The sequence below is a fragment of the Bison bison genome, unplaced genomic scaffold, assembly GCF_000754665.1.
Source record: "Bison bison bison isolate TAMUID 2011002044 unplaced genomic scaffold, Bison_UMD1.0 scf7180017864331, whole genome shotgun sequence".
NCBI lineage: Eukaryota > Metazoa > Chordata > Mammalia > Artiodactyla > Bovidae > Bison > Bison bison.
This window is the reverse complement of record NW_011494903.1, coordinates 4428678-4440440: the sequence shown is the minus strand read 5'-3', so window position 1 is coordinate 4440440 and position 11763 is coordinate 4428678. Positions and strand designations below refer to the sequence as shown.

General features: G+C 43.2%; 1 protein-coding gene across 1 annotated transcript in view; it reads left to right on the top strand.

Annotated features, from left to right (window-relative positions):
* EGFLAM (EGF-like, fibronectin type III and laminin G domains) overlaps positions 1-11763 on the top strand; it is a 195695-nt gene that overhangs the window by 96662 nt on the left and 87270 nt on the right. Inside the window, exon 7 of the mRNA XM_010853757.1 lies at positions 6457-6623. Within this exon, the coding sequence (XP_010852059.1) occupies positions 6457-6623 (167 nt within the window). The remainder of the gene's footprint in view (positions 1-6456; positions 6624-11763) is intronic.

The following is an 11763-nucleotide window of genomic DNA, read 5'->3' as shown; positions in this document are numbered from 1 at the left end:
CTCATCCTCTGTTGTCCCCGTCTCCTCCCGCCTTCAATCTTTCCCAACATCAGGGTCTTTTCAAATGAGTCAGCTCTTCGCATCAGGTGGCCAAAATATTGGAGTTTCAGCTTTAACATCAGTCCTTCCAATGAACACCCAGGACTGATTTCCTTTAGGATGGACTGGTTGGATCTCCTTGCAGTCCAAGGGACTCTCAAGAGTCTTCTCCAACACCACAGTTCAAAAACATCAATTCTTCTGCACTCAGCTTTCTTTATAGTCCAACTCTCACCATCCATACATGACTACTGGAAAAATCATAGCCTTGACTAGACAGACCTTTTGTTGACAAAGTAATGTCTCCGCTTTTTAATATGTGGTGTATCAGACTTCCTGATTTGCTTACAATGAACCACTCTTTCATCCCAGGGATAAATTCACCTCCATCATGTAAGATCCTTTTAATGTGCTATCAAATTTGGTTTGCTGCTATTTTTTTTTTCTATTTCTGTGAAAATGGCATTGGAATTTTAATAGGGATTGCGTTGAATGTGTCCCACTCCAGTATTCTTGCCTGGAGAATCCTGTGGACAGAGGAGGCTGGTGGGCTGCTGTCCATAGGGTCGCACAGAGTCAGACCTGACTGAAGCAACTTAGCTTGCATGCATGCATTGGAGAAGGAAATGGCAATCCACTCCAGTATTCTTGCCTGGAGAATCCCAGGGACAGAGGAGCCTGGTGGGGTGCCGTCTATGGGGTCGCGCAGAGTCGGACACGACTGAAGCGACTTAGCAGCAGCAGCAGCAGCATTGAATGTGTAGATTACTTTTGATAATATAGACATTTTAACCATACTTATAAGGTATCATCTACAATTTCTACTTACATTATTTTCAAGTTAAAATTTTAGAGTCACTTCCAAAGTTACCTGATTGCAGATTCTTCTGGAATTTTATAATCTTTTCACTGTTTTACAGTTGTCTTGCTTTCACTGAGTTCAAAGGCAGTTGTATTTTAGTGACTCAGCTTTACCAAGTCTTTCAAAAGCATTAACATAGCTATTACCTATATTTTTTACTCACATTCACTAGTTTATATAATGTTGCATTAAGCAACATAATTACAATAACAAACACAAAAGTCATAAATAAATTTGGGAATAAACGCAGTGGGTAGCTAGATTAATGGGAGCAAGTGAGGATCATTGGGTAGCCTGACAGATTGGTAGACTGATAAGGAAAGCTTTGACTATGTGAGATATGCAGAGAGGTGCCATATGTTCACTTACCTACTTACTTACGGCTAATGTTTTTATATATTGTACCCATCTTTCATATAGATTAATTGATCACTCATACTAGGGACCCATATTATTTATTGTCCTTGAATATCCCACAGTGTATTTTCATGTAGCTGGTGCTAATTTTATCCACACCATACATAGAACTATTACTGCACCCAGAGATGTTCTATTCCTTTTCAGTTACCAGAACCCAAATATATTTGAAATCTAGCTTAAATTCTTCCTAGTCTTGTATTGTTTCCCCAGGATGTCAGTTCACATTGACCCATTCAAAAATACAGCTCTCAAAATAGGTGACTTTGTGCTGGCTTCCTGCTGGTCCTTAAATGTATTATCTGCCAATTAGATTAGAAACTCTGAAAATGGAACTGTGTTTATAGTTCCTTAGAGCCTCCCAGAATATAGCTTCCTTGATGGATGCATGGCTGATAATCATTAATCACTTGCCAAGTGAGTAGCCCAAGGCAGCCACCCACTGGGTTTGATGATCCCAAGAAAAGTGATTGCCCACTAAGGGTGAACTTGGCAATAGTCAAGGTGGTCAAAATGCCAAAGAAAGGAAATAAAACAGAAATATATACCACCCTGTGGTTTTATGACCTTGGATAAATTATTTTCCATCAGCATCCACACGGGTAGAATGAGAGACTGGACTAGACAGTGGCTTCTAAAATTTTGGGGATCATGATTATACTTGAGAATCTGATAAGAGACTGAGGACCCTTTACTTAGGAAAATGAAATGATGTTCACACATAGAATCTTGCATGTAATCTTTGAGAACCCTTAAGCACTGGGACCAAGCAGTCTCTAAGATTCCTGATAACCAGGCTGATGCTAGCAGAGCCAATGGCGATGCTTCTTCCTACCCAAACAGCGAGGGAGTCTCGATTACTTGAATCAGCTAACTGGGTTTTGAATAGTCGCTGCTGACAGACTTGTATCTGTTCCCTCTGACTTCCGCTGCCCAACCACCTTCCAAAGTTGTCCTACTGGTCTCCTGAGATATAGGATGCACAACCCAACCCTTCCCACTCTTTGGGCAAGTGTCTAAGTGCCTGCTTTGCTCATGGCCAACCATCTTTACCTGGGATGGCAGCACTTGTCTTAGTCTACATCTTCCCCTCTAGCCTTTTCCCGATTGGGGAAATTGGCAGGCTATCGTTGCTATAGTGATTCAACTGGCAACTTTGTAGTTAGAATACAATGATTTTACTTAGTGGAAAAAAGATAAAGCTATTATTTGAGGATGCACTAAGACAGTACTTTAACCTGATTCTCTCTCTCTCAGCCTCACCTTTGCACTTTTGTATGTCTAGAGACTCTACAAACATTTAAATGCAAAACTCATGACAAAGTCAGAGGCAAAATGTTTTGAACTGCTATTCAATCTACGTGAGCTTTGCTCTCAGTGTATACAATGAGATGAAATGTTAATAATGTCAATCTCTTATTCACTGAAAATATGACTTTCTTTCTTGCATTAAATGAACAAATACAAAATAGTCTCTTGCTGGGGGAGCTGGGAAACTGTTGAACAATGAAGATTGTTGCAGATATTTGCAGGTAGCCCTGGGTGGACAATGACACATTTTGAGCGCAGCTGCAGGTCCTTTCCTCTATAAATGTCACAAGGGAAGCTTAGCAAAAGATAACAGGAGAGTTTTATCTAAAGATCACATCTTTCCTGACTTTACTGTTGGGCATCCCCTATGACTTTCCTCTGCGAAGTGATTTTGTTTTAATTAGAGTTTGGAAATGTGTTTCCTTCCAGTCACTAAGGTTTTCTCTTCAATGGCAGAGTTTGTTTACGTGAGAAGTCCATCTTTAGGGAAAGGAAAGTCCAAACAGAAATGAGCCCTACTTCCTCCAGTGGCCATCCCCGTGACCTCTGCTTCTCCAAACACGTGAATTCTTGTGAGATATGAGTCCCATAAACTCCTCATCAGCACAGTTAGCCCATGGAATCAACTTTTACCAGGCTTTAGGACTCCTCTCTCTTTAGGACTGTCTCTCATCAATTCTTGCTAATGAAAAAGCAAGGAGAGCGCATGTTAGAGAAATCCATGCACCGTCCACGCATCTCCTTTCAGCAAAATGAGTGTTTATTTGCTTGCATATTAAGTTGTTCGTAAAGGACAGATGTCAATCTTTTTGCTTCCTGCCGTCCTGTAAATGGGACTTTCCAAGTGGTGCAGTGGTAAAGAATCTGCTTGCCAATGCAGGAGACACAGGAGATGAGTATTCCGATGCGGGTTCGATCCCTGGGTTGGGAAGATCCCCTCGAGAAGGAAATGGCAACCCACTCCAGCATTCTTGCCTGAAAAGTCCCATGGACATAGGAGCCTGGTGGGCTACAGTCCATGGGGTCGCAAAGAGTGGGACACAGCTGAGCATGACCATGCACACGTGCATGCACGCACACACACATTCCCCTAGATATCTGTGAGCAGAAGTGTTTAACGATTGAAGAGCTGAGAAGTTGGTCAGGGAGCAAACTAAGATGGAGACCAACCCCTGCAACAACTATCACCCCATTTTTCATTCAACATCAAAGATCTTAGTCTAATCTTCTCCCATCAACCCAAGTAGGCCTCACGTTTTTCAGCTGTGTGACCTCAGGCCAGTTACTTACCCATTCTGTGCCTTAATTTCCTCTTCAAAGAAAGTGGAGGTGTTTAATTTTAACACCTACTTCATAGGATACTTTTGAGAAGTAAATGAGTTAAACTATTAGAAAAATACTTCATACTTCACAAGAACATGATAAATGATAGTTATTTTTAGTTATTAATAAAAATCCTCTATTCCAGTTAGGCCATTTGCACTGTCCCTCAACCATGTGCAAATATTCCCAAATTTTATTTTGCAGTTCTCACCAGCTGAAAAGCTCTCCTTTCTCCCTCCAACTAGGAAGTCCATATAGAACAGCACTGTCCGTTAGAAAGTGCAAGCCTATATGGAATTTTAAGTTTTTTAATATGGTCATTTAAAAAGTAATAAGAAACAAAGGAAATTAATTTCAATAATGTATTTTTTAACCCACTGAATCTAAAATATTATCATTTCAACACATTATCTGTATAAATATTAATGAAATATTTTACACTTAAAAAAATCCATTGTCCATTTCACACTCATAGCATTTCCCAATTCAGATGAGCTACATTTCAAGTACTGATTAGCCACCTAGGCTAGTGCTGCTGCATTGAAGTTCACAGGTATATAGAGTAAGCAGGTGGCCCAGGGTTGCCTGTCAGCTCTGTGAGCTGGGTACATCCCTTACATAATGCTAATCTGTGCTGAGTGTTTACTATGTGATGATGTTACCGAACCACACTTGGGTCCTCTCGTTGGCTCAGTAAAGCCAATCCACTGATACTGGGTTGTGGTGAAGGGAAGTGCAATGTTTGTTTCAGGAGCAAATCAAGGCGTCCAGGGTAGCTAGTGTTTAAAAGTCCTGAAGACTATCAGGAAAAGGTTTTTAAACATGTGTGGGAACGGGTGACCAGCTCCTGGACATTCTTCTCATTGGTTGGTGGTGAGGTAATCAGGAGTCAATATTATCAACCTTCTGGTTCCAAATGGTCTGGGATCTGTGTGCTTGTGGGCAGCATACAGTTAACATCTTCGTCTGGTGGAGGTTTCAGTTGCTGCAAAGCAGCTCAAAGGACATGGCTCAGGATATTATCTACAGCCCCTGGAGTGAAGTGAAGTGAAAGTTGCTCAGTTATGTCCAGCTCTTTGCAACCCCATGGACTATATGGTCCATGGAATTCTCCAGGCCAGAATACTGGAGTGGATAGCTGTTTCCTTCTCCAGGTGATCTTTTCAACCCAGGAATCAACCCAACTCTCCGACATTGCAGGTGGATTCTTTACCAGCTGAGCCACCAGGGAAGCCCTTGAGAGGGAACTAAAATTCCTTGGCTTTTTTTAAGGGCTTAGCTACTGTTATTTTATCTTGTTTTTTGTTCTTTTTTTCTTTCTTTCTGCATTTTCTCACTTCTCTGATTACATTTATTCTTTGACTAAAATTTTTCTGGGCTTCCCAGGTGTCTCAAGTGGTAAACAATCTGTCTGCCAATGCAGGAGATTTAGGCAGGAGACGCGGGTTCAATCCTCGGGTCAGGGAGATCCCCTGGAGGAGGAAATGGCAACTCACTCCAGTATTCTTGTCTGGAAAATTCCATGGACAGAGGAGCATGGTGGGCTACAGTCCTTGGAGTTACCAAGAACCAGACACAACTTAGCAATTGAACACACACACACAGAGTTTTTCTACAGCCAGAAGGCAGGCTGAGAACATTGGGAACTGGGGGTCTTGTACTGGGAAGGTCCCATAGGGTCCTGCTCGGTTACAATGCCTGGCACTGTTGCTGAGGATAAAGAGCTCATTTCTCCTTTAAGATGGCCCTCTTAAATAGGTACTTTTATCACCCCATTTTACAGATGAGAAACTAGAGACTTAAAGAGGCGAAATAGCAGCTAATGACCAATAGAGGCAGGATTTGAATGGTTCAGTCTAGCTCCAGAATTTGTTATCTTAACCCCTGTATGTTGTCCCTTAGGTGGAGGCTCTGAGTCAAGGTCTGCACTCTCTATAGGGTTCTCAGAAGGACATGTGAACGTTCAGCAAGTTGGCACAGTTGTGCAATTTTGTGAAGAGTAAGAATGGCTGTGAACAGAGTCTTCTTGGGTTTTCCCATGGCAGTTTACACAACTAGTTGCCCTAAAAATTTATATTTGTTTATTTTGCGAACAGATTGTGAATAGATAGAATCTGTGCTCTCCTGACCCCTGGGAACAGGGATTGTCAGGGGAAGGCTTATTTATGAGACATCTGGCAGGCAGAGTCCTTGAAAATGAACTCCTATATGGGAATCTTTTCACCACAGTCAAGGCCATGCAAGGAAAAGCCAGTGATCTTGAAACAGCACTGAACACTGGCCCTAAAAATGATCTGCTTGCATTTATCAGCAAGGACCTGCAAATTTTTACCTGTGATGTCAAATCAAGATGACTTTTTGGTAGGAAATGTTTACTTATTTTTATGTCTTACTTCCAGTGTTCAAACGCTGTTAGTTTGCATAGCCAGCAAGCTTCCATTTTTTCTGCTATTCCTAAACTACTGTTTTTCATTCTGCTTTTCTTTTTTTTTTAATCAATAAAGGCCAGATTTCGACAAGAGTTGGACCTCAATCCGAGAACAGATCCAGATGGATTCCATGGTCATCAAGGGCCTCGATCCTGATACCAACTACCAGTTTGCTGTGAGGGCCGTGAATCCGCATGGTTCCAGCCCTCGAAGTCAACCCAGCAGCACCATCCGAACTGCCCGTGAGTACCGCAGCCCCTCTGAAGGACAGACAGACAGACATAGCTGCCTTGCTGGGCTTGCCTCGTGAGGACCCGATTGACCGAGGTTTCTTAGCTCCCCACAGCTGGCTGCCTGCGTTGGGGCTGTCCTCTCAGCCTTTCATTCTGCGGTTTTCTCACCCCTTTGGAAGTGCAAGGCACTCAACAGGGCCAGGCTGCTTCTATGTACAGGAGGTCAGCAGAAGGTTTATTTTTGCATTATCCTTAGGGAGTTTGAGGTCGGTTTTCTTTCATGAGCACAAAATAGACTACATACCAAGATGATGTGCAGCCTCCCCAGCCCCATTGCTTTTCATCTTGTAAAAAGATGGGTTTAGCTTTGAATCATAGGAGAAAAAATACTGATCCCAGACCCATCAGGGTTGGTCTTCACCAGGAAATCAACGATGCCCAGGTAAAATCGGTCACTCTGAAGGATGGTCAGGGAAGATTCAAGCTGGCTAGCAGGCTGATGTGGAGCTGGGGGTCCCCGCAATGGCATGGGCTCCTGAATATCCTAGACCTCTCTGGGGGGCTGGGGAAGGCTTGGGCCAGTCCATCACATCATCTGGGGGGTCTGTGAAAAGTCAGAGTCTGATTATGGTCTGGGGTTTAAGAAGCTCCCACGTGATTCAAGAACTACATTTTGATTGCTTAGTCCACCGTGCCAGTCTGGCTTGGAAACCTTTGTCGTTTGGAAGTGGGAGATACTTGTACCCAATGTCTTGGGGAGATCTGAGAACTATTGCACTTCTTTTGTCTGAAGACATTTCTTCAATTTTGCCAGTTTAAGTTCTTCCAGGTTTTTGTGTCTAAAGAGCTCTATTGCCATCCCTGGGTCCTCTTTACCCAAGAATGGTGCTCTCCGAAAAGAAGCTGACTTAACACTTTCAGAGGCTTGCCCCTGGCCAGCGCAGAGCCCTGTGTTTATTGATTAGTTCATCTGAATAAACTCCTCCCGTCTCCCCACACAACACTCCAGTAACTGACTTCCTTGCCCACATGCTATTTCCAGGGGTGGCGATTCACCAAGTTCCCTAAGCCCCTGGAATTCTGGCTCTTCTACAAACAGCTCTTACCTTAATCTTGAACGTGAGGGCTCTTTCAGATTGAATTGTTGGGGGATATGGTGGGGCCACACCACACACACACACACACCCTACATACACTATGACAGCAGTTACCCAGCAATTGTTCCCCTGCTCTTGTTTAGAATTTGGAAGCTAAAACCCCCCAGTTAGGTGGTGAGGATGGAACTCCTTCTCTCTAGAAGAAATGTTAACAGTTTTATTTCAAACTGAAGCAGGGCCACCTTCCACTCTTGCTGGATGAGATCTACGCTGTAATCTTTGGTTAAACTTGGTGACGCATGGCCAAAAATTGGGACCACAGTAGCTGAGTCAAGCCTCAGGGCCTGCCTGTGCTTTACACTGAGCAGGCACTGTGCTGTGTGAGCAGGCACTGTGCTGTGTGAGCAGGCACTGTGCTGTGTGCCCATCCACCCCTCCCCAGCGTCCAGCTCCTCTGCTTCCATTTTGTGAGCTGCCCCGTGCTCACTTCCTTCCTCATACCCCTAGTATCTCCTTCTCCACAGAGACAAGAAAGTAGAAGGGTGAGCTAGAACAACTGGAGTCAGGGGAGGGGGCAGGAGCAGGGCATCTCTTGAACTTTTTTTAAAAACTGAAACACTAGACTGGTCTTGGAGTTTCTGGTAAGTATTTCCCCATTGGTGGATACCAGCTTTGTGAATTAGGTGGGATAAGGTATGTGAAAGTGCTTTACAGAAGTATAACATTTTGCAACAATCGGTCTCCTGTGTGCAGTAAAATTTGATCATTTAAAGGAATTGTGTGCAGGGAATGTGGCTGGTTCAGTGAAAACTCAACTGTGAAACATTCTTAAATCCAATTTAACTGTTTTTACATAAATATGGTTACTCAAATCAGAATAACAAAAATGGAATTTATTAAGTGGCCTGTCTCATGATATGTAAGAACGTGCTGTACTTGGTATTTCAGTTGTGATATTTTTGTCGTGATCACTTTTAATGTTTTAGAAAACCCTGTATTCTGGCACATTCATACTTCTTATTCTGCTGTTTGTCTGGACTATTATTTTACCTCCAAATCCACTATTCCATATATAAAAATGCCTAATTACCAAGTAGCCCTTATTGGAATTACAATAAATTCCGATTATCAGAGGTACCACTGGGAAAGCCTCCTGAGAGCTGACGCCATCTGGAGCACTTACCTAGGAAACCCCATTTTAATCCTTGCAAAAATCCTGTGCTTGAAGAATAGCATCCCTTTTTGTAGATTTTCAAAAATGGAGTCTTTGAAAGATTATGTATTTAGCCAAGAATAATAATTGCAAAGGCAGGATTTGAACTTGGGTTTCGCTGACTGCTAAAGCCACTTCCCTGTGTGAGATTCAAACTAAACAAGGCTCTTATTCTTCTAGTGCAGAGTAGCATAAGAAAGGTAAGGTCAGCAATTCAATAAAATACAGGGACAGTCTTTGTAGAATCTGTGGACCAGGAGGTTCTGACAGTGCAGAACAAACCTCTAAGGATTTTTTTTTCAAAACCTGTAAGGTATATTGTACATACCAAAAGGTGAGTAAAACATTCATACAGGTCTGAAATTCTTCTGGTTAAGCATGGGTATAGCCCTGGCAGTTTACAGCTGGCAGCCTTTGTGATTGGTTAGACCCAAGCCAAGAAGCTATTAAACATTTTGAACACCTCTTAAAGGAATCTGTGAGATGAGTATTTCCACATGTTGGGCTTCCCTTTCTCACAGCTCCTGCTTTTCCTCACCTCTAGATCTTTCCTGTATGGACTTTTTCTTGGCTCACGCCCACTTTGCTCCCTGAACAGTGAACCTCAGAATGGACGTTCAAGTTGACTATCAAGGATCAGAAGACCCCATGGGAACCCTTAGATCCCCACCCCTCTACACCACCTCTACACCTCAACCCAACCATTGTTGGGTTCCTCTGTGATCTTTTTTATGCCTGCATCCACCACCTTTCCTAAAAAAAATATAACACATCACCCCTATTAACTTGCAAAATGTTGACTTTCTCTGGACCTATTAGTGCAGGACCCTGTTAGCAGCTTAGTTGCTTAGCTGGGGTCAGTTGGCAGATCTCGGGTGCTCTGAACCTGTAATTCAGAGCCAGGACCAGTGTTTTCCTTCACTGGTGCTCAGCCTGCATGAGGAAGGTGGAGGGTTTCGATGGCTTCACCAGGGAATTGTGATGTGTGTTCAGCATCCACCCCTTAGCTCCACAACCTTCCAAGTAGAATAGGAAGGAAAAATCCAGGTGTTTAATTGCCGATTCTCTACTGAGAACTAGATCATTTCAGGCCTTGAATGATAAAAGATGCCACCCATATTGAGTCCATGCTCTCAGCAGAGATTTTTCCACATGTCAGCTCCTAATTCTGTTCCTCTAAGGAAATACAGAGAAGATGAAGATCACCATTCCTCACACTTTACCCCAGCCTATGATACCTGTTTTCTTCAAGAAAGAAATACCACGGCCGTTGCAGTTTGCCTGTTGTTCCATGGCATTCTTTTTCCCTTGGTTGATCTTATAAATGAGCCAATCAGAACAGGGGGCTCATGGAACCTCACAGACACAGGTGCACAAATGTGGCATTGTAATAAGACAAGTATTCACCCTGTCTGGTGGTCACTTATTCTCTGGGATCCAAGCTTACCTTGGATTAAGAAGGATGGGACAAGTAATAAAGGGTATGAACTGTAAACAATAGAAATGGCAAAAGTCAGAATTCATGTGTTTTCTTTTTTTTTCCCAATGGCAAATGAAACGAAAAGTCACTCACATGTGTAACCAACTCTAGGATTATACGACCTTCCCTGGGAACGTTCCCTTGGTCCTACCACCCTAAAGCATTTAATTTCTCATATCCTATCCTCATGATATAAGCAGAGAAAGAACCAGTAAGTTTTTGGTGACGTGAAATTGGTATCCTCAGGGCAGTCCCTAGTAAAAGGTGTTCTTCTATTCCTAGCAAAAGTCATTTTACTTTGTTCTGCCTTGGGGCTTATGCACCTGCTGTTTTCTCTGATTGGAACCGTCTCTGCCCAATCTTTCCATGTCCCCGTGACCTCCCTCCCTTTCTTCTTTAAGACCAGAGCTCAAAAGTCACTTCCCCAGACAAGCTTCTCTAAACTTCTCACCCTGTTTCCTAAGCCTCATTCCCTGCTTCTCTACAGCTCTTTCACCGCCCAAAACGATGCAATGCCCTGTCTCCTCCTCCAGGATAAGCTCCATATGGAGTTGCAATGACTTATTCAAGGTCATGTTCCCAATACCCTGTACAAAGTAGGTTCTCAATCAACATCGACTGAGTACGTGAATGACTGAATTCCACTTCACAAGCCAAGAGCCTGTGACTACTTTGGAGACTGATAGCTTTCTACTGCTGCCATCTGGGAAATTCAAAAGAAGATGTGAGGAGAAAGTTGGTCTAGAGACCCACCAGGCCAAAAATGCGTTTCCCCGTTGGCAAGGTTCACAGGGGAAGTCAAGCTCCTGGATTTGCAGTGAGACACAAGTAAGAACAAAGTAGAGTGAGTGAGTGAGGGAAGAAGGAAGGAAGGAGAAGAGGGAAGGAGGAAGAGGGGAAGGAGGAAGGAAGGCAAGGAGGAGAAGAAGGGAGAAAGCAAATCTGGGGAGTTTAAGTTCAAGGCAATGACTCAGATCAAGTCCTTACTTCACTCCTGTGTTCTTTCTTAATCATTAGAATAAGCTTTAGCATTTCTATGCTAGATTAGAGTACATTTTCCTTTTGGTGCTCCCATGTGTAATTGTGGTCTCAGATCCTCAGAGACTGTGTAGGGAGGTATGATGGTGTTTGATCTTTGCCATACTCTTCTCCCCACAATCCATGTTCTTCCAGTTTCAGAAACTTCCTCTTCTGCTGAACCAAAACAATCTAGCCTGGCCCCAATCAATCAACTTTCTACAGTACTGTCAACCTGATTCCATGGTGTTCCTTGCCTCCCCACCAACCCATCTCACTTTTCCTGTCGCACTGACCTACTTACTCAGACATTGCTCTCCGCTCAGTTGTTGCCGGGTGTGC